The 24,355-nt window shown below is 39.6% G+C and overlaps 2 protein-coding genes across 2 annotated transcripts in view; one reads left to right on the forward strand and one right to left on the reverse strand.

The window, feature by feature from the left end:
* Positions 1-24,355, reverse strand: part of CCDC144A (coiled-coil domain containing 144A) — an 88,760-nt gene that overhangs the window by 11,486 nt on the left and 52,919 nt on the right. Inside the window, 3 exon segments of the mRNA XM_055101233.3 lie at positions 2,345-2,555; positions 3,984-4,204; positions 4,799-5,092. Coding sequence (XP_054957208.2) covers positions 2,345-2,555; positions 3,984-4,204; positions 4,799-5,092 — 726 coding nt within the window.
* On the forward strand, positions 9,251-22,998 carry LOC129394385 (regulator of nonsense transcripts 3A-like). The gene is given in 3 exon segments (XM_063598832.1): positions 9,251-9,440; positions 19,709-20,241; positions 20,243-22,998. Coding segments are annotated over 3 exon segments (1,374 nt in total). The 3' UTR covers positions 20,894-22,998.

Here is a 24,355-nt window from a genome sequence, read left to right on the forward strand (position 1 = left end):
CCACCCACCTTGGCCTCCCAAAGTGCTGGGATTATAGGTTTGAGCTACAGTGCCCGGCCTACATCTGCTTTTTATACTCTCTCAGCACCATCTTGTAAAATGATACATTACCTTGTTTTTCTGGTAAGTATTGTGAAAGGAAAATATCTTGGGCCTCCAAAATCACTAAGCTAAAAGGAAAACTCAGGCTGGAAACTGCTTAGGGCAAACCTGCCTCCCATTCTATTCAAAGTTACCTCTCTGCTCATTAAGATAAATGCAGATCTGACTGTCTCCTTTGGAAAGGCTAATCAGAAACTCAAAAGAGTGCAACTGTTTGTCTCTCACCTATCTGTGACCTGGAAGCCCTCTCCCCGCTACCAGTCTTCCTCCCTTTGCTTCAAATTGTCCCGCCTTTCCAGAGTGAACCAATGTACTTCTTAAATATATTGATTGATGTCTCATGTCTCCCTAAAATGTATAAAACCAAGCTGTGCCCCAACCACCTTGGACACATGTCATCAGGACTTCCTGAGGCTGTGTCACGGATGTGTGTCCTCAACCTCGGCAAAATAAACTTTCTAAATTAATTGAGACTCGTCTCAAATTTTGGGGGTTCATAGTACTAATGAGAACATTATATTTGCATCTTGCTTAACCATTGACAGACGTATTTAACATTCATTTCCCATTAGTACCCAGTGGTACAATTTCGTGACTGAGGCATTTGGATGCTGATCATCTCATTTTTTTCAGAAAAATAAAACCTAAGCGAACAATATGATTAAAAATATCAGCTAGCTGGGCTCTTGTAATCTATGTATTAAAACAATCATTTAATGCATTCCCTTTTAAGCTATTTAGCCACAATGCTATCTAAGAAACCTTAGATTTGCTCTTCTATGATTTGTTAGGACACGAAATAGCCAGGTAAACACAACAAGGTTGAGGTTGATTCCATGTGGGCCTGCGCTACTTTTCTGTGCGCTAAGGAGATCATAAAAACATCAAAACTATAAGCCAATGTGCATCGATTGAAAATTTTAAAAACAACAATATACACAAAGAAAACTATTTATTTATTGTTGTTCAAACAAATGTTTTATGGATTTTGTAATTTTTTTAAGAGACAGAATCTTGCTATGTTGCCCAGATTGGAATGCTGCAGTGCCATAGCTACTCACAGGAATAATCATTGCGCACTGCAGATTTGAACTCCTGGGTTCAAGTGATCTTCCTGCCTCAGCCTCAGGAGCAGCTGGGACTACAGGTGTGTGCCACTGTGCCCAGTTTTTGTAATTTTCCCTCAGTTGAAAAATGGACGAATGTTAGACAAATACCTTAATCTGGGTCAAGCATAGTTGAACTACGTTTTGTTTTTTTTTTCCTTACCAACTCTATAGTTGATACAGCTCGTCATTTTTGGATCCATTTTGAAATCCCCAGAAATAGACTCTTACTCTGAGTGAAACCACATGGTTGAACTAAAAAGTTCCTGTTACATGTCCAGGGGAGATGTCCATTTGCAGCTTTACATGGAATTTGGGGTATTAAGAATAGAACTGATTCTGTTTGGTCACATTTGCTATTGAAGGACTCTAGATACCATTGCCATCTTAGTCATCAATTACTAAAGTTATGGCCAGGTGGAGAGACAAAACTTATGTGAGCTTTACTTTAAAAATTCAAATATTTATTTGATTTAACTATTTCAAAACCACTGCGCTATTGCATAGCAATAGACACATTTTACTAAAATTGGGATTAAAACACTATTAAGTGCAATAGCAATTACAGATGTACTCATGTAAGAAAATCACAAAACTTTTAACTTAAAGAACAGATTAATCAAGTGTTGCAGGTTTATATAACATACAAAAGTATTCACCTTGGGTCCTTTTAAATAATAAACATCCATGGGTGGTTAGTGTTTGGACACCAATCATTCACATATGATGACGGGTAGAAAACTGAGATGATGCAGAAAAACTTTAAAAGTGACCCCAGGCACACTAAACCCATTAAAAGTGAACCCCAGACAAACTAAAATCAATTAGTAAGACAAAGCACATCAAAGTAAACCTTTGGTTAAAATCTAACTTAAATGCAGTTTTTAAAAAAATTTAAAATGTGTCAGTTTGGTTACATTTATTAAATAAAGTTAACAAAGGAGTAATCTCTTATGAATGAGAGCTCCAGAGACTTAAAAATAACTGTAAAATTTCTGTCTCCTCTCTTTATTAACACAGGTAATTATTACTTTTACTTACCATACACAAGACAATTAAGTAACTGAGTATTTTACCAAATAACATACAAGAATTCTATCAGAAATCTGAACGCCAAAGGAAAAAAGATAGCTAACCTTCAACAAGTAGCTCTCCATGTCCTTAAGAGCAGACCTCTTTTTTCTTGGAATATGTTTTCTGTTGAGACCTTCACTATCATTAAGATTTCCAACGCAAGGTGACTCTAGGACTGGCCTTGCAGCATAAGCAGTGAATAGAGATCTGGATCTGGTCTGCTCTTTCTCCACAGTAAGTTGCGTACTGACCTCTGCTATCATCTCATTAGTTCTATGAAGATTGCAAAAGACAAATGCTTAGTATTTCATTTTTTCCTAAATGATTCCTAAATGACTTCGATTGTTCTAAAAGTTGCCATTAAGAGTAAATGGAATATACCATAGGCCGTGTTTTAACTCTGAAAATGTGTTAGAGCATGCCTACTGTATCCAATTATAGTTTTAACATTGTTCTAAAGAAGTACATCTATTTCTAGAGGGATTTCTAACAAACAAGTAGTTCAAAGAGAGGGAGGGGACAGAAAAGACTATCAATGATGTATGGCTTCATAGTTAACACTTGTTGCCCATATGGGCAACTTATACGATTCTTAAGGATGCCATTAGAATTACTTGTATTCCAAGGGTAACTATGTGAAATGATGAAGATATTAATTTGCTTGACAAAATACCATTTCACTGCGTATAAATATATCAAAACATCAAGTTGTACTCCTTAAATATATACAAGAAAAAACTAAAAGTAAAAATAAAAGCTAGAAATACTTGTATTTAGTAAACAATACATGTTGTTAGAGATTGTCTAAAAAACTCTCTCTCAAAGACATTTTCAAACAATTGTTTTCACCACCCTTGTATATTTCACCCATTATCTGGAAAAAATTGAGCATTTGGCACTGAGGAATCATTCACGGCGACTTTTCCTTGGGGAGAATAAGACTGCTGAAATCAAAGAGAACTAAAGCAGCATCGAGGACAATCAGCTCCTAACACTGCGGCCCATGTATCAGAGGTGGGGCCTGCCCTTTCTGTCTTCCATATACCCTCTCAGGCTGACCAAGGTGTTATTTTTTATCACTTAGTAAGTTATACTTCCCTTCAACCCTAGTTGATCATTCTCTGCTTCACAAGTGTGCCTTTATGTGGACTGGAAAAACTATACAGGACACTTCTTCTCAAGGCACCCTCTAATGATCACAATCAAGCAAAGTGAATTTACTGAGTGCCAGAATGTGTCCAGAGTAGTCATACTTGACCCTTTCGGTTTTCAGCTGTCGTCTTCCAGAAATTAATTAAATTCATTAATATTCTGAATTAAGGGAATACTGACAAGCAATTTTTATAATGGTATCACTGTCTAAATTATGAAGCTTCATAAATATTTAGCTGAAACCCTAATAGATCAGGTTAACTATATAAGAATATTAAGGGGTGGGGGGAAGCCACATAAAACCAAAAAACAGGAGAGACAGGAACTGTCCTGGACTAAGATTTTAAAGGTTACGTTCATTTACTATTTTCAATTTTACTTAAAGGTTAAGTTCATTTACTATTTATAATTTACAATTTTCCAAAACTGTATGATCTAGTTAGCTTTCACTTCCCACAAATCTCATGAACCTGTCTCACTAAAAGTCATGCTTTTGAAGGCAAATTAATGAGCTTAACTTATTTTCTATGATTCTGCATATTGACTTACCTACTGAGTTCATTTGACAAGGATTCTCTAACTTTTACTTCTTCTAGGTAGAGTTCCTTATATCTTTCCAATTCGGTTTTATTAAAGTCAGCTTGCGAAGTTTTTATTCTGGAGATTTCAGATTCCAGATCTTTGATTCTGAGTTCCATCTGAGTTTTTATTGAAGTAGTATTATCCTCCCTTAACTGTACTAACTGTTCATGAGATACTGCTGCTTGTTTCTAAAATAAATTAAAAGGGAACATTTTAAAAGTAATTATAACCTGAATAAATACTGTGTATTTGTTTCCTTTTGTTTGGAGTCAGTGATTCAGAGAACAATTTTAAGTATGTGATTCAGAGAACAATTTTAAGAAAAATGTGAAGAAAGAAAGAAGCTCAAGCTTAACATATTTATCACCAGTACCAACTGAATTAATAACTGAATCTGAATTGTTGAACAATTCTCCAAAGAATGACAGAACCAAGTTAAAATTTTAAAAGTGGAACAACGTAACTTAAAAGCAGTTCAAGAGTATGGTATAATTTCTAAATCACATTTTTTTTTTTACTTTTTCTATTAGTCTTGTTTTATGCCAACTGGCTTTAGTAATTAAATGATGCTCTAGTGAGAATTATTCTTATGGAAGATCAATTTAGTTATAAGAATGATGGAAACGAAAATATTTAAATGGAGAAACAAATACCACCTTCCTTCTAGAAGTCTACCAAACAAATTGCTGTAAGGAAAGTAGAGAAAACACGTACAATGTATATATCCAAAATAAAATTTGCAGCAAAATGAATGAAAGCACATTACAGATAAATAAACCAACCTGCAAGGTGAGAATGGCTTCGTTTAATTTTTCTTCTATCTCCTTCCTTGCTCTTTCTTCAATCAACAGTTTATGCCATTCAGCTTCACCACTTTCTAACATATTTCTTTCCATATAACTTTTGAGGTTTACTACTTCTTGTTTCAGCTGCTTCTTATTCTTCTGTAGTGTTTCACATTGCTTTTGTATTGCTTTCATAGAGAATAATGTCTGTTGAAGTTGAAGAACTTCATTCTCTGCATCCAGATGTAGACATCGTGAAGGAACAGTTTCCTGTGCTTCTGTAAGGTCAATCTGCATGAGTAAAACAATATAGTTTGGTAATGAAGAAGGTAGACTGAGAATGGTCTAACAAAAAACTAATAATTTTTTTTTTTTTTTTTTTGAGATGGAGTCTCGCTCTGTCGCCCAGGCTGGAGTACAGTGACGGGATCTCGGCTCACTACAAGCTCTGCCTCCCGGGTTCAGGCCATTCTCCTGCGTAGCTGGAGTAGCTGGGACTACAGGCGCCCACCACCACCCCTGGCTAAATTTTTTTTAATTTATTTTTTATTTTTAGTAGATGGGGTTTCACCGTGTTAGCCAGGATGGTCTCGATCTCCTGACCTCATGATCCACTCGCCTCGGCCTCCCAAAGTGCTGAGATTACAGACGTGAGCCACCGCGCCCAGCCAAAACTAATAATTTTTGAAATAAATTCAGTTGCAATAAAATGTTACCTATACTGTTGTAGATTCATAAAATACAGACCCTTGGATTACTCAGAAAATTAAAAACAAAGTTAAAACCATCAGAATTCACAAAAATACATCCTTTACTTTCATCATCTTTGCCACACAACATTTGGACTTGATCTTAGACTTCTGTTTTCCTATGACTGTTTCATGGCTTTCCTCCTTAAAATGGCTCTAAGTTACCCCTTTAGCACAAAGTCTCTTATTCCTTTAACCCACTATCATTCTCCATAATGTGCAGAGAAGTTTTAGGGGCATCATATTGAATTATTTGGGCCTGAGTCAATAAATGGCTCCCATAATAAGACTCTGAAAATAAGACTCTAATTAATACATTTTGAAAAAAAAAAAAGGATTCCAATACCATAAGCCTTTTGCTGAACTGCAAATGTCTTACGCTAATTTGAGTTACATTTCAAAGAGTAATGATACTTGGAGTTAAGAAGCAATCACATCTCCCAGTATAAAAGTTCAGTGGCATGATCCATACCATTTTTCTGAAGAAAAATGCCTTAATTCAGTAGCACAATCTTGTAATTCATTGTTACTTTACACAAAATAAGGGAGCACATTAAAGAATGACAACAAAAAATTGCACTGAAATTTCAGTGGTGCTGAGTTGGAAATAACTGCTTTCCTTTAGAGGAAATAATTATGATTGTTTTTTATTTTATAAAGGTAAGTGAAGTGGTGGTTTTAAAACATGTACAAATTGCTTGCCACTTCTCCCATGACATTCCCTCTCCTGAATACAAGCTGGCATTGACAACTGGTTTCTCCGGAACACAATGTGGCAGAACTGCTGTGTGACTTCTAAAGTTGGTTACAAAAAGTCACACAGCTTCTACCTGACTCTCTCTCTCTAGGGACGCTTGTCCTTAAAATGCAGCCAACATGCTGTGAGAAAGCCCAGACCACACCGTGAATCCTCATGTAGGTAGGTGTTCGAGCTGACTTCCCTACCTAACGTCCCAGCCAAAAGCCAGCTTCGAATGCCGCACAGGTAAATAAACAAGCCTTTAGATGATTCTAGTCCCCAGCTTTAAGTCACCTCAGCTGATGCCAAGTAAAGAAAAAGTGAGTTGGCCCCACTGAGCCTTGCCTAAAACTGCAGATTGTGAACAAAATAGATGTTGTTTTGAGACACTGCATTTTCTTATATACCAAGAAATAACTGATACAGATATTGACACTACATATAGATTGCACAACAACAACACAACAAAAACTACTAAAACATGTAGGATTACCATTGGACCAGGAGCTAATCAGAAGCTGAAAGGACCTACAGAAGAATAAGCACAAAAACAAGAAGAGTTTTAAAGAGACTGTTAGTGGAAGCCTGATGGTCCTCGAAGAAGCTGGTAGGAAGGGCTTCAAGGATAGTGAAGAAAACGATACGGGAACCTGAAGGAAAGGGCACTGTTACTACACAGCCGCTGAAAGTAAAACCAATGCAAGAGATAAGCTAAAGAAAGACTACTACATATAAAAGAACCAGGACTTTCTAGGTTCAGTATCCTTTTTATAGCCTCTCCACATGTCAGATTCCCAAATATAGACAGTCCTTGACTTAGCATGGTTCGACTCACCATTTTCTGACTTTTTATAATACTGTGAAAATGATATGTGTTGAGTAATGAAATGATATGTGTAAGCCTTTTGGCTTACAGGGGTGGTTACATCAGGATAAAGTCACTGTAAATGGAAATTATCGTAAATGGAAAACCCACCCATAACTTCTGATATTTGCAATTTATGATGGCCTATAAATTACAAATATCAGACATAACAAATGCAAATGCCATCCAGACATAAACCCATCCTAATCTGAGGAGCATCTGTATTGCTGAGATAAATGGCCTCTGAGATAAGATCAAATCCAGGGTGCTGCCAGGAGAAAGTCTGAAGGTGAAGCCAAGACTGTCTTTGTAAGGCTCTATTTGAAGACCTTAGAAAGATTTAAGGTGGTGCCTCAAATTCCCTTAAAGATCTTAAGGGTATACGCATCTTAAGGCACTGTCCTACTACACAGAACAGTGTGCTTCCTTCACAGGAAGCACAAGGTGAAGTGCTTATCTCAAAGAGATTGGGACAAGTGGTTTTTCCAATGACAAGAACTCAAGTAAAATTCACAAGAGACTCTAAGAGAATTATAGTAACAATAGCACTGCTTGCTAGCTTGGCTTAAAAGACAACAAGACAGTAAAAATGAAAAGAGGCCTTAGGACCTAAGAGCTTCTACAGGGAGGAAGCTGGCTGAAGAAACTACTTAGCTGAAAACACAGGTCATCGCTTATGAAAAGGATACAACAAAGAGCCAAGAAGGTACCACAAAAAGCCACAGAGGATGGTTCCCATGAAGTCCAAATCAAGTAAGTGGAAGCACACATCAGGCTGTATTTCAGAATTTCTATGGTCTAATATTATTCCCTTTGTGACTCCCATTTTCTCTCTGTTCAACAGGAGGGTCTCTGGCAGTTTAGGAGAATGCTGGGTGGGTGAGTGGTAGACAAGTTGTCCCTTTAGTTCTTACGTCTTTGTGTTGACAAGAAATGCACTCAAGGGGTTATACCGCAGAAACCACAACCCAGGGTGCATCCCTACCGGCTGTGATAAAGATGGTAGGATGTTGCACTTCAAGCCTGAGCTTGCTGCCATATTAAATGAAACTTGTGTGTGTGTGGTGGGAGGTTAGGATCTTGCACTTTAAGCCTGAGTCTGCTGCCATATTAAATAAAACCTGTGTGTGGGGTGAGAGGTAATAATTAGAAATTAGTGTGTTTTTCAAGTGGTAGAAATCTTTTAAATTATAGTTATAGGGTCAATTGTGCAGGTTTTAAAACATGTCTATACATTCCTTAATATGCACAGCATAGACAGAGACATCATCGAGATGGCTGACTGGGAATACCCAGCACTCACCTCTTTCAAAAAGAAAAACCAAAACAGCAAGTAGGTAACCACACCTTGAGGAAGACATCAAAGAGAGTATACTGGAATTCAGCAGGAGATTGATAGGGATCCTCTGATGACAGAAGGAAAGGGAACTGAGGTAGCCAGCCCAGCCAGGATCATCTCAAAACCAGGACCGATTCCCCCAAATCCCTAGCCCCACAGCACCATATACCTGTGGAAATAGGTGGTCACCTAATAGCCCACCAGGGAAACTACTCTAGGTCAAAGGGATCCTAAGTGTGTGCTGTCTAGAGCCTAGGAGCCACCTGACTGACACCACTGCCACCACCAGCAGCCCTATCCCCTTCAGGGGCAGTGCTGTGCATACCTGTACATACCTTTAGGAGGCCGGAGGACTGGCCCACTCAAGTGTACCATGCAGGAGCCTGAGAACAAGCCTGTCAAACCCACCAGGGGTGGCGCCCATGTGAGCCATATGAGAGCCTGAAGACAAGGCCACTTTGCTTGCTGCTGCTATTGTTGCTATCAGTGCTCACATACACTGTCCAGGACCCTGAGGAGCAGCCCACCCCACCCAGGCCTCTGTGCCTTTACCCAGGCCCCGTCTACCACTAATACCAAGGAGAGTCCTACTGCCCCACCGGCACCTGCACGTGGCATCCAGGAGCATAAAGACAGGGCTGCCTCACCAGCCACTGGCAAAGGCTCCTGCACGTGTCTTCAGTTAACCTGTGGACAAGCCTGCTCCACACACTGCCTTAGGTACCCACCTAAATGTTCCTCATAGGGGGCCAGAGAAATGCCCATGCAGCCTGCTTTCACCACTACCAGTGCCCATGCATGCTACCAAGGGATCCAAGGTCCGGCCCCCAGCTGCTACTGTCATCTCCAGTGCCACAAGTGTCACCAAGGTCCTTTGGCCTCGCCTGCTATTGCCACCTCTGATCCCAGCACACACCACCTGGAGGCCCAAGGGCCAGCCCACTCAGGTAACCCACTGCCACCAAAAACTGGGAAGCATGGCCTGGTGCTGCCAATCACACATACATCCTTGTGTATGCCATCAATGTGCCTGAGGACTGGCCTGCTATACTCCCCATCACCATCAAGGCCTCACCACAGCATCCCCTGCTACTAACAACCACACCGTAAGCCACTGAGGAACTTACAGACGCTGATGTTGATTACAGCAAAAGAAAGCAAAAGTATATGGAGACCACACCAATGCACCCACCCATCATCAATGCCAGAGCACCATATTCAACCAACAACATAGATACATCTACAGAAAAAAGTCAACCCCTAAAACTAGATGAAGTGACTGTTACACCAGCTGCACAGTTACCAACATTAAGGACACAAGAAGTATGAAAAATCAAAGAAACATGACACCTCCAAAGGAACAGAGTAATTCTCCAGTAACAGATCCCAAAGAAAACAAAACCTATAAAATCAAAATAATGATCTTAAGGAAACATAGTGAGATACACAATAATACAAAGGAATCAGGAAAGATTCCTGATAGGAAAGATAGGTAATACAAATGAATCAGGAAAACAATTTATGATCTAAATAAGAAATTCAACAATGAAAAAGATAGCATTAAAAGGAACCAAACAGAAATCCTGGAACTGAGAATTCAATACATAAAATAAAAACAACTGAGAATGTTGGCAATAGACTAGATCAAGTAGAAGAATGAATTTCTGAACTTGAAGAGAGGTCTTTATATGAGGCCAGGTAAACAAAAAGCAAAAAGAAAAAAAATAAAATAAAAAGAATGAAGACAGTGTATGTGATATATGGGCCATCATGAGCCAAAATTTTTTCGGATATTGGGAGTTGCAGAAATAGAAGAGATGGGAAAAGGCACAGAAAACCTATCTAATGAAATAATAGCTGAAAAACTACCAAGTCTTGTGAGAGATGTAAACATCTGGATACAGATGTCTCAAAGATCCCCAAAGAAATACGATAAAAAATGTCTTCTCTGCAGCACATCAGAGTCAAATGTCAAAAGTCAAAGACAAAGAGCAAGAGAAACACCAAGTCACATACAAGGGAATCCATATCAAATAGCATATTTGTCAGCAGAAACCTTAGAGGATAGGAGAGAATGACATGATATATTTAATATGCGGGAAGAAAAAGACTGCCTGTCAAGAATATTATACCTAGCAAAGCTATCCTTTAAAACTGAAAAAGAGGGGCCAGGTGCAGTGGTTCATCCCTGTAATCCTAGCACTTTGGGAGGCCAAGGTGGGGGGATTGCTTGAGCTCAGGAGTTCAAGACCAGCCTGGGCAATTTGGCAAAACCCTGTCTCTACTAAAAATATACAAAATTAGCCAGGCATGGTGGCTCATGCCTGTAGTCCCAGCTACTCAGGAGGCTGAGGCACAAGAATTGCTTGAAGCTGGGAGGCAGAGGTTGCAGTAAGCTGAGATCATGCCACTGAACTCCAGCCAGGGCAACAGAGTGAGACTCTGTCTCCAATAAATAAATAAATAAAACTGAAAAAGAAATAACATCTCAGACAAGCAAAACCTGAAGGAATGCATCACCACTAGACTGATCCTACAAGAAATGCTTACAGGAGTCCTCAACCTGGAAGCAAAAAGACAATGTCTACCACCATGAAAATCAAAAAACTGTAAGACTCACTGGTAGAGCAGGTACAGAGCTGAAAAAGAGAAAGGAATCAAACATTATTACTACAGAAAACCAGCAAATTGTAGAGGTAAACAATAAAAGAGGAAGATAGGAACAAATGATAGACAAAACAATCACTAAACAATTAATAAATGAAAGGAGTAAGTCCTCACCTATCATAAAAGTTTTGAATATACATGATTTAAATTCCCCAATTAAAGATATAGATAGAATGAATGGATTACAGAAAAAGACCAAATAATATGCTGCCTACAAGAAACTCACTTTACCTGTAAAGACACATAGACTGCAAGTGAAAGGATGGAAGGATATTCCATGCAAATGGAAACCAAAAGCACACAGGAGTAGCTATATTTATATCAGACAAAATAGATCTTAAGTAAAAAAAATAAAATAAAATAAAAGAGAAAGAGAAGGGCATTATATAATAATAACAGGATCAATTCAGCAAGAGGATACAGCAGTCATAAAGGTATATATACTCAATACCTGAGCACACAGATATATAAGGCAAACATCACTGAAACTAAAGAGACAGATAGCCTCCAGTATAATAATAGATGGGGACTCCATAGTCTGACTTTCAGCATTGAAGGGATCATCTAAACAGAAAATCAACAAAGAAACATCGAAATGAACCTGCACTATAGACCACATGGACCTAGCAGACACTTACAGAACACTGTATTAAGAAGCTGCAGAATACACATTCTTCTCATTAGCACATAGAACATTCTCCAGAATAGACCATATATTGAGTTTAAAAGCTCATATCAAATATCTTCTCAAACCACAATGGAATAAAAATGGAAATCAGTAACGACAAAAACTTTGTAAACTGTACAAATGCACGGAAATTAAACAGCATGCTCCTGAATGAACAACTGGGCCAATCAATAAATTAAGAAAAAAAATTTAAAATATCTTGAAACAAATGAAAATGGGGAAAAAATCAATCCCTATAGAAAGTGACAAAAGAAGCACTAAGAGGGCAATTTATAGCAATTAACAGCTACATCCAAAAAAGAGAAAGACTTCAAATAAACAACCTAACAATACACCTGAAGAAACCAAAAAAGCAAGAACAGACCCAAAACTCAAATGTAGTAGAAGGAAAGAAATGATAAAGGCAGGGCAGAACTGAATGAGGTAGACTAATAAAGCAAAACTGCAAACTACATTAAACAAGAAAAAAGAGAAAACTCAAGTAAATAGGGAAACATAAAAGGAGATAGCAAAGAAATACATGGAGTCATGAGAGACTATTATGAACAACTATATGCCAACAAACTGGAAACGTATGGAAAATGGATACATTCCTGGAAGTGCATAACCAGCAAGAATGAACCAAGAAGAAAAGGAAACCTGGACAGACCAATAACGGTAATGTAATTGAATCAGTAATAAAGTTTACCAACAAAGAAAGGTCTAAAACTGGGTAAGTTACTCTGAATTCTACTAAACTTTTAAGGAAAAACTAACACCAATTTTTCATGAATTATTCCAAAATCTTCCTAGTTTATTCTAAAGGTCAGTATTACTCTAAGGCCAAACTCAGACAAAGACACAACAACAAAAGAAAACTACATGCCAATATCCCTGAAGGATGCAGATACAAAAATTGTCAGAGAAATAAAGGGGATCCAGATTGGAAAACAGAAAGTCAAACTGTCTCCCTGTGCACATGACCTGATCTCATATACAGAAAACCATAAACACGCCACCAAAAGAGCCTGTTAGAACTAAAGAATTCAGCAAAGGTGCAGGCCACAAAATCAGCATACAAAAATAATGCCAATAGCATGTGTAACATTTCTATACACTAATAATCAACTAGCATAAAAAGACATCAAGAAGGCCGTCCCACTATTCTAGCTACAAAATAATAAAATGGCTCAGAATAAAGTTAACCAGAGAGATTTTGTAAAGAGCTTTACCAAAACAACAACAACAACAACAACAAAAAACTACAAAACACTGACAAAAGAAATTGTAGAGGACACAAACATGGAAAGATATTGCATGCTCATGGACTGGAAGAATATTGGTTAAATGACCTTATTACTGAAAGCAGTCTACAGATTGAACGCAAGCTCTATTAAATACCAATTTTGATGTTTTTAGGGGAAGACAAGATGGTCACCACATGCAGCCAGGAAATGCCTCTCTGCAAGAGAGAAACCAAAATATCAAGTAAATTATCACACTTGGAGTAGGTCTTTGGAGAGAAAACACTGAAATTTGATAGGTAATGCAGGCATCAAGGCTGAAGAGGAATAAATCTGGGAAGCCTGCACAGAGTCACCAAGCACTAGGATTACCTCCCAATCCAGAAACAAAGGAAGGGGTGGGTGAAGGAACTGTGCAGCACCACACTCCCACCAACGAACTCTGGGATACTAGCTCCCAGAGATCCCTGGACCCACACAGACATCTGAACTGGCAAGAGGAACTGGCTGGCGAATAGGCAGAGGCAGAGCTCAAACCCGCATACAGCTCAGAAGGTTTTGCACCTGGTACAGCTGCAGCAAAACATGACCATAGGCACCCATCCCCCAAGGCTGTCCATCTTGCTCTGAGTGACGCTAGCTCCTGCTTACTGCCAGGCCAGAAGACAGCAGGGCTGCATTTACCATGGGACTGCAGCATATCTGCTCTGTGTACCTTCTTGTCCACCAGCCCCTCCCAAGGCCCCTGCCTAGCTACTCACGCAAGGGTAAGCACACAGCACAGCCTCCACTGCCCCATCTGAGTGCTTTGCCGGAGGCCTGGGAGCAGTTCAGCCCCCCACCCTCAGCACAGCCAAAGCTCAACCCCATGAGACCAGAAGACAAAGTCATGAACCTGGTCTCAATACCCCCAGGATTCAAGCACACTGCTCAAGTATACTGAGCTGGTGTCTGTGGCCTGAGCTCAAGAAGAGGAGTAGCTTTCTCTCTCACAATGCCGAGAAGAGAGGGCCCAAGTTCATATGCCAGTGTGGGAGCCGGGTGTGCTCCCTCTGCAACAGCAGTCCCCAACCTTTTTGGCACCAGGTGCTGGCATTGTGGAAAACAATTTTTCCACAGACGGTGGGGTGGGGATGGTTTCGCGATGGAACTGTTCCACCTCAGATCGTCAGGCATTAGATTCTCATAAGGAGCACGCAACCTAGATCCCTCACGTGCACAGTTCACAATAGGGCTTGCGCTCCTATAAGAATCTAATGCTGCTGCTGATGTGACAAGAGGCGAAGCTCACGTGGTAATGCTCACTCACCAGCCCTCCCCTCACCTCCTGCTGTGCGGCCCAGTTCCTAACAGGCCACAGACCAGTACTGGTCTGCCACCTGGAGGTTGGGGACCCTGTTCTACAAGATCTGTCCAGGAAGGGTGTAACCTGTCTGTCCACAGCCTCTGCCTGAGGGAGCACCACTGCCTGAAACAGCTAACAGTCCAGTTGATCTGGGCACGGAAGGCTGGGGGACAAAACTACCTAGTTGGGCCTGCCCTGGGGGCAGACACTAGAGGGAGGCCTGGTTGGGTGAGTGCGAGCTAAGTGCTCCCCACAGCCATCTGCTGGGCAAAAAACCCTGGGCTGCAGGCACCACACCAGGTGCACACCCACAGAACCACAGCCCTGCCCGGGGATCCTCCCCCCTTGACCCACATTATATCAACAGACGACCCGCAGATCCGCAGACATACTCTACAACCTGCTCTGACTCTACCAAGCCCAGACAACCAGCACGTCCCCAGAGAGTTGTAGGTCTCTCGGCAACCTAACTTTTGGCTTGGGCCGCTGCCCTAAGGGTGGGAGGTGTGCAGCCCTCAAAATTCAGGTGTGGCACCAGTGATTGGAAGGGGCTCTCCCAAGTTCCAGGAACTGATTTGGTGAGGGGGTTATCTCTCGCCTTCCCAATCCTACTTCTCCCCCTTCCCCAGAGCACTGCTGCCAACACGCTGAAATAGAAAAGAGGCATGCCAGCCCGTACTCTTGAGCACCATCTCCTGGATTGCAGGCTGAATTACACCACCAAACAAAAATCATTATATACCTTCAACACACCTCTGTGAAACCCAATGCAGGAAAGTAGCCACAAGGAAGGAACCTGTGTAGAGTCCTGGCCATCTGAAACCACCCAGAAAAAAAGGCCAATCAACTATACACAATACACACCACAAACCCTCAAGAGAAAAAAAAGAACATAAAAACAAAAATCCCCATCCAAATGACAGGAATTTCAAAACGATAAAGAAACATCAGCATTTTCAGAGGAGGAATAATCAGCACAAGAACTCTAGCAATTCAACAAATCAGAGCATTTCATTACCTCCAAAAAATCACACTAGCTCCCCAGCTATAAATTCTCACCAGATTAAAGTGTAATGACATGCTTTATCACAGACATGTGATTCAGAATCTCAATGGCAACAAAGCTCAATGAGATTAAAGAGAAAGTTGAAATCCAATCCAAGGAAGCCAGTATAACCATCCAAAAGTTGAAACATGACAGAGCCATTTTTAAAAAGAATCAAACTGAACTTCTGGAGCTGCAAAATTCAACACAGGAGGGACCTTCAAAACCAGATGAGACCAAGCGGAGGGAAGGATTACAGAGCTCAAAGACCAGTCTTTTGAGTCAGCCCAGTCAGACAAAAATAAAGAAAAAACCATTTTAAAAATGAACAAAACATCTGAGGAATGTGGGATTTTGTAAAGACACTAATCTATGACTCACTGGCATGGCTGAAAGAGAAGGAGAGAGAGGAAGCAACATGGAAAACATATCTGAGGATATAGTCCATGAAATTTCCCCAATCTCATTACAGAGGTTGATAGAAAAATTCAAGAAATTCAGAGAACCTCTACAACCGTCCCCAAGATACACAGCCCATCAGACTTTCCAAGGTCAACACGAAAGGAAAAATCTCACAGGCAGCTATAACAGCTGCATCAGGTGAAAAGCTGACCTCTTTCCGGCAAAAACCTTATAAGCCAGAAAGTGGGGCCTGTTGTCAGCATCCTTAAAGAAATTTCAGCCAAGAACTTCATACCACTCCAATCTAAGCCTCATCAGTGACAGAGAAATACAATCTTTTCCAGACAAACACTAAAGAAATTCATTACCGCTAGACCAGACTTACAAGAGATTCTTAAGGAGTTCTAAATATGGAAAAGAAAGAACAATACCCACTACCACAAAAACACACCTAAGTACATAGCCCACAGACCCTATTACACAACTACACAATCGAGAGTACAAAGCAAACAGCTAAAAACATCATGGCGGAATCAAAATCTCACATATAAATATTAATACTGAATTCAATGGTCTAAATGCCTCACTTAAAAGGCACAGAGTGGCAAGTTGAATTAAAATGAAACAAACCCATAAGAATCAACAGTCTGCTATATTCAAAAGACACATCTCACATGTAATGGCACCCACAGGCTCTGAGGAAAGAGATGGACAAAGATCTGTCATGCAAATAAAATGCAAAAAGCAAGGGGTTGCTATTCTTAGATAAAACAGACTTTAAACCAACAACAGCCAAAAAAGGATGAAGAAGGGCATTACACAATGATAAAGGACTCACTTCGCCAAGAAGACATCCCTATCCTAAATACATACCCACCCAACACTGGAGCACCCACATTCAAAAACAACCAAGTACTTCCAGACCTACCAAAAGACTCAGTCACACAATAACAGTGGGGATCTTCAACATCTCATTGATAGTGTTAAGGCAAATCATTGAGACAAAAAACTAACAAAGAAATTCTGGGCTTAAATTTAACACTTGACTAATTGGACCTAACAGACATCTACAGAATACTCCACCAAACAACTACAGAATACACTTTTTTCTCATCTGCACAAAGAACATACTCCAAGATCAACAACATGTTTGACCATAAAGCAAGTCATAATAAATTTTTAAAAAATGAAATCACACAACACCATTCTCTTGGACCACAGTGCAATAAAAATAGAAATGAATACCAAGAAGATCTCTGAAAACCACACAATTACATGGAAATCAAACAACTGGCTCCTAAATGACTTTGGGAAAAGAAAGAATTTAAGGCAGAAATCAAACAATGATTTGTAATAAGCAAAAAGAAACATCATACCAAAACTTCTGGGATACAGCAAAAGCAGCATAAGAGGAAAGCTTATAGTGCAAAACAAATATGTTGAAAAGTTAGACAGATCTGTAATTAACAATCTGACACTGCGCCGAGAGGAACTAAAAAACAAGAACAAAATAACCCCAAAGCTGGCAACAGAAAAGAAATAAATAAAATTAGAGCATAACTGAGAAAACTTGAGGCCCAAAAATCCATACAAAGGATCAGTGAAACCAAAAGTTGGCTTTTTGAAGGGATAAAAATACTGACAGGCTACTAGCTAGATAAATAAATAAATAAATAAATAAATAAATAAATAAATAAATAACAGAGAACATCTAAATAAGCACAATCAGAAACAACAAAGATGACATTACAACCAATCCCACAGTAATACAAAAGATCCTCAGAGACTACAATGAACACCACTGTATACACACAAACTAGAATATCTAGGAGAAATGGATAAATCCTTGGAAACCAACAAAGATTGAACCACGAGGAAATTGAAAATCATGAACAGACAAATAACAAGCTCTGAAATTGAATCAGTAATAAAAAACCTACTAGCCAAAAACAGATTCAGATCAGACTGACTCATAGCCAATTTCTACCAGACATACAAAGAAGAGCTGTTAACAAATCTAATGAAACTATTCCAAAATATTGAGGAGATACTTCTCCCTAACTCATTGTATGATGCCAGCATCATCTTGATACTAAAAGCCAGCAAAGACACAATGAATAAAGAAAACTACAGCCCAATATCCCCAATGAATGTAGACACCAAAGTCCTCAATAAAATATCAGCAAACAAAATCCAGCAACACATCAAAAACTTACTTCACCACAATCAAGTCAGCTTTATTTTTGTGATGCAATTGGTTCAAAGTACACAAATCAATAAATGTGTTTCACCACATAAACAGAATGAAAACGAAAAACCATATGATCAACTCAAAAGATGCAAAAAAGCTTTCAATAACGTCCATCATCCCTTCATGAAAAAAACACCCAACAAATTAGGCATCAAAGAAACAGACCTCAAAATAATAAAGGCCACTCTATAACAAACCCACAGCTAAAACCATATAGAATGGGCAAAAGCTGGAAGTGGGGGCTAAGTGCAGTGGCTCATGCTTGTAACCCCAGCATGTTGGGAGGCGAAGACAGGAGAATCACTTGAGGCCAGGAGTCTGAGACCAGGCTGGGCAACACAGTGAGACCTTGTCTCTATAAAATAGTAAAGAAAAAAATTAAAGAAAAAAGAACAAAAACAGTTGGAAGCATTCCCCTTGCCAACTGGAAGAAGACAAAGATGCCCACTCTCACCGTATGTATTCAACATAGTACTGGAACTCCTAGCCAGAGCAATCAGGAAAAAGAAAGAAAGAAAAGGCATCCAAAAAGGAAAAGAAGCCAAACTATCTCTCTTTGCTGATGATATGATTCTGTACCTAAAAAACTCTAAAGAGTTTGCCAATTTATCCTGGAACTGATAAATGACTTCAGTCAGGACACAAAAATCAATGTAAAAATATCCATAGCATTTCTACATACCAATAAAGTTCAAGCTGAGAGACAAATCAAGAATGTAATCCAATTTATAATAGCCACACACAAAAAAGCAAAATACTTAGGAATGCATCTAACTACAGAGATGAAAGGTGGTTACAAGGAGAACTACAAAACACTGCTGAAAAAAATCATGACACCAAATAGATGACACCAAAAAAATGGCAAAACATTCCATGCTCATGAATTGGAAAAATCAATAGCATTAAAATGGCCATACTGCCCAAAGCAATCTACAGATTCAATACCATTCCTATCAAACTACTAATGTCATTTTTCACAGCATTAGAAAAAACTATTCTAAAATTTCATATGGAACCAGAAAAGAGCCCAAACACCCAGAGCCATCCTAAGCAAAGAGAACCAAGCCTGATGCATCACATTACCCAACTTCAAACTATACTACAGTAAGCAAACGCTACACTAAACAAATCAGCACGGTACTGGCACAAAAACAGACACATAGACCAATGGAACAGAACAGAGAGCCCAGAAATAAAGCCACATGCCTACAACCATTGGGTCTTTGACAAAGCCGACACAAATATGCAATGGGGAAAGGACTCCCTATTCAATAAATGGTGCTGGGATGACTGGTTATCCATACACAGAAGAATGAAACTTGACCCCTAGCTATCACCACATACAAAAATTAATGAAAGCTGAATTACATTCTTAAAAGTAAGACCTCTAACTATAAAAATCCTACAAGAAAACCTAAGAAATACACTATTAGAAATCAGCCTCTGAAAATAATTTATGAATAAGCCCTCAAAAGCAATTGCAACAAAAGTCAAAATGAAAAATTGGGGCCTAGAGGGGAGGGAGGGGAGAGAGAGGAGGGAGAGGGAGGGGAGGGGGCCGGGCCTCCCAGCGCCGTACGCGGTGCCTTTTGAGCTCCTTGTCCACGCTCCGCCCCGGTGGGAACGGCCGTGCGCTCCCCGCAGGTGGTCATCTGCCGCCTGCCTCCGGGCCTCACCAAGGAGCAGCTGGAGGAGCAGCTGCGCCCGCTGCCAGCACACGACTACTTCGAGTTCTTCGCCGCCGACCTGAGTCTTTATCCTCATCTCTACTCAAGAGCATACATTAATTTTAGGAATCCTGATGACATCCTTCTTTTTAGAGATCGTTTTGATGGATATATCTTCCTTGACAGCAAAGATCCAGAATATAAGAAGTTTTTAGAAACCTACTGTGTGGAGGAAGAGAAGACCAGTGCCAACCCGGAGACTCTGCTGGGGGAGATGGAGGCGAAGACAAGAGAGCTCATTGCTAGAAGAACCACACCTCTTTTGGGATATATTAAAAATAGAAAATTAGAAAAGCAGAGAATTCGAGAAGAGAAGCGAGAAGAACGGAGGAGGAGAGAGTTAGAAAAGAAACGTTTGCGGGAAGAGGAAAAAAGAAGAAGAAGAGAAGAAGAAAGATGCAAAAAAAAAAAAAAAAAAAGAGACAGATAAACAGAAGAAAATTGCAGAGAAAGAAGTAAGGATTAAGCTTCTTAAGAAACCAGAAAAGGGAGAGGAACCAACCACAGAGAAACCAAAAGAAAGAGGAGAGGAGATTGATACTGGAGGTGGCAAGCAGGAATCCTGTGCCCCCGGTGCAGTCGTAAAAGCCAGGCCCGTGGAAGGCTCGCTGGAGGAGCCCCAGGAGACGTCACACAGCGGCAGTGATAAAGAGCACAGGGATGTGGAGAGATCTCAAGAACAAGAATCTGAAGCACAAAGACACCATGTGGATGATGGCAGGAGGCACAGAGCTCACCACGAGCCTGACCGGCTTTCCAGAAGGAGTGAGGATGAGCAGAGATGGGGGAAAGGACCTGGCCAAGACAGAGGGAAGAAGGGGAGCCAGGACAGCGGGGCTCCGGGGGAGGCCATGGAGAGACTGGGAAGAGCGCAGAGGTGTGACGACAGTCCAGCACCCATAAAAGAGCAACTGGCAAACAAGGACCGGCCAGCCTTGCAGCTGTATGATCCAGGAGCTCGCTTCCGAGCGCGAGAGTGTGGCGGAAACAGGAGGATCTGCAAGGCAGAAGGTTCGGGGACTGGTCCTGAGAAGAGGGAAGAGGCAGAGTGAGTCACTGCACGCACCTGGCCTCCATGGACGAGCGAGGGCATCCCAGAAACGTGTAAATGACCCCGAGTGTGACTGGGAAGGAGAACTTATTCCTTACCAGGAAACTGGAAGCTAAAAATACAGAGGGTGACATAGGAACACGCAGAAACCATTATAAAGAAAGTAGTGATCTTGTATTAAATTGAGCAGAATTCTCACAGATTTTACCATTCCTGTTATAAACTAGTATTTGTTGTTTAGCCAAAACAGAAAATGATTTCCACTGGACAGTAGAGAAATATGTGTAAAATAGGGAAGAAAGTTAGTATTGGATCAGTGTGAGTCCTGAAGCACTTTCAGTGCTGTGAGAACGACATCCACTTTGGGTTTCATTCGTTTGTAAGCAGAGGAGCTGTCAGTCACTCGTGCTTCTCGGTGGCCTCTGAGCCATGGTGTCGAGTGAAGAGTAGTTCTTGTTTGTTACAACCTTTGTGAGTCAGCCATGCCTGCAAAGTGTGCTGTGTTTTAGTCCTGGTAGGAATATTTATCAGAGTTCACACTATATAAAACCCAACAGCTTCAACTATTGCCCTTTCAACAGTTTTGCCACTGACCGGATAAAAACGGTTTCAGTCTTTGGATGGATGTGTTTGTGGTTTGTAACCATTACGGTTTAAACCATGGTTTAAGAATTTGCCCAAATAACAGGAATTTTGTTCGGGAAGGGATAAACTAGATAGAGCATATAGAGCCTGTTTTTGAGTTTTAGATACTTTATTTGTAAATAACTTAAAATAGCTTTCTGAAACCGTGCATTCTGTAGTTTCTTCCTTTCAGTGAAATTGCTAAATGTGAATGTATTTTTGGCACTGCGATTTTAACCATTTATTAAATAAAAATTGTGTTAAAGAAAAAAAAAAAAAGAAAAGAAAAATTGGGACCTAGTTAAACAAAGGAGCTTCTGCATAGGAAAAGGAACCATTCAAGAGACTAAATAGGCAACCTAAACAATGAAAGAATGTATTTACAAGCTATGCATTGAACAAAGTTCTAATATCCAGAACCTATAAGGAACTTAAATCAACAAACAAGAATTTAAAAAAATATATAAAAGCGGGCAAAATACATTAACAGACACTTCTCAAAAAAAGACATAAAAGTGGAGAGCAAACATATGAAAAAATGCTCATCATCACTGATCATCAGAGAAAAGCAAATCAAAGCCACAATGACATACCATCTCACACCAGACATAATGGCTATTACTAAAAAGTCAAAAAATAAGCAACAACAACCCAGATTTTGGCAGAGCTGCTACAGTGAAAAGGGAATTCTAATACACTATTGGAGAAAATGGTAAATTCGTTCAGCCGCTGTGGAAAGCAGTTTGGAGGTTTCTCTCACAGAACTAAAAGTAGAACTGCCATTCAACCCAGCAATCCCATTAGTTGGTTAAATATCCAATTCCCACCACCAAAAAATCACTCTACCAAAAAGACACATGCACCCAATGTTCACTGCAGCACTATTCACAATAGCAAAGATATGGAATAAAACCAGAAGCTCATCAATGATGCACTGGATTAAGAAAATGTGGCACATATACAATATGGAATACTATGCAACTATAAAAAGAACAAAATACTGCCCTTTGCAGCAACATGGATGCAGCTGGAGGCCATTATCCTAAGCAAACTGATGCAGAAACAGAAAACCAAATACTACATGTTCTCACTTATAAGTGGGAGCTAAACATTGGGTACACATGGACATAAAGATGGGAGCAATAGACAGTGGGGACTATAAGAAGGGGGACTGGGTTGGACAATGGTTGAAAAATGACATGTCAGGTACTATGCTCATTACCTGGGTGATAGGTTCAACTGCACCCTAAACCTAAGCATTATGCAATATACCTGTGTAACAAACCTGCACATGTACTCCCTGAATCTGAAAGTTAAGAAAGAGAAAGAATAAGATAAAGATAAAATGCCCTTTATAACTTGCAACAAAAAAACACCAATAACATTCTTCACAGAAATGGAAAAAACAATCCTAAAATTCATATGGAACTGCAAAGAAGCTAGACTATACAAGCCAAGCCTGAGGGAAAAGAACAGAGCTGGAGGCATCACTCCACCTGACTTCAAAATATATTACAAGGTTACAGTAACCAAAAGAGCAAGGTCTTGGTATAAAAATAGAAAATTAAACCAATGGAACAGAATAGAGAACGCAGAAATAAATCCACATATTTACAGACACCTGATTTTCAACAAAAGTATCAAAAACATACATTGGGGAAAGAACCCTCTCTTCAACAAATGGGGCTGGGAAAAGTGGGTATCTGTAAAAAGAAGAATGAAACCAGGTCCCTATCTTTCACCATATACAAAAATCAACTCAAAATAGATTAAAGACTTAAACATGAGATCCAAAATTATAAAACTACTAACAAGAAAATATATGGAAAATGCTTCAGGACATTGGTCAAGGCAAAGATGTTATAGCTAAGTTATCACGGGCATATGCAAAAAAAAGCACAGGTATAAAAACAAAAATACACAAGTAAAGCTATATTAAAATTAGGTTTCTTCACAGCAAAGGAAACAATCAACAAAGTGAAGGAAACAACCAACAATTGTAGACTGGGAGAAAATATTTACAAATCTATTCATCTGGGAAAGGTCTAATATCTAGAATATGCCAGGAACTCAAACAACTCAACAGTAAAAATTGTTAATAATCCCCCCTGAAATGTGGACAAAGAATTTAAATAGACATTTCTAAAAAGAAGACATACGAATGTCCACAAATGTATGGAAAAGTACTCAACATCACTAACAGGAAAATGAAAACAAAATCCCAAATAAGATATCGTCTCACCACAGAATGGCTACTATCAAAAAAGGCAAAAAACAAAAAACAAAGAAACCAGAAGTAAAAAATCCTGGCGAGGTTGGAGAGAAAAAGAAAACTCTTATGCACTCGTGGAGGGAATGTAAACTAGTATAACCATGGAAGTTTCTTAAAAAGCTAAAAATAGAAGTGTCATATGATCCAACAATCCCACTACTAAGTATTTATCCAAAAGAAAGAAAATTAGCATATCAAAGGGATACCAGTATTCCCATGTTGATTGCAGCACTATTCACAACAACCAAGATACAGAATCAACCTAAATGTTCATCAACAGATCAATGTGGTTGATGAGTAAAGAAAATGTGGTATAGGTCCACAGTGGAATACTATTCAGCCATAAAAAAGGATAAAATCATGTCATTTACAGCATGGATGAGGACATTAAGTGACACTAAGTGAAATAATTCAAGCACAGAAAAATAACTACTGTATGTTTTCACTCATGTGGGAGCCAAAATTTAAAAAAAAGTTCACGGAAGTAGAGAGTAGAACTGTGGGTATTAGAGGCTGAGAAAGGTAAAGGGGAGTAGAAGATGGGGAGAGGTTGGTTAACGGATACAA

The sequence above is a fragment of the Pan paniscus genome, chromosome 19, assembly GCF_029289425.2.
Source record: "Pan paniscus chromosome 19, NHGRI_mPanPan1-v2.0_pri, whole genome shotgun sequence".
NCBI lineage: Eukaryota > Metazoa > Chordata > Mammalia > Primates > Hominidae > Pan > Pan paniscus.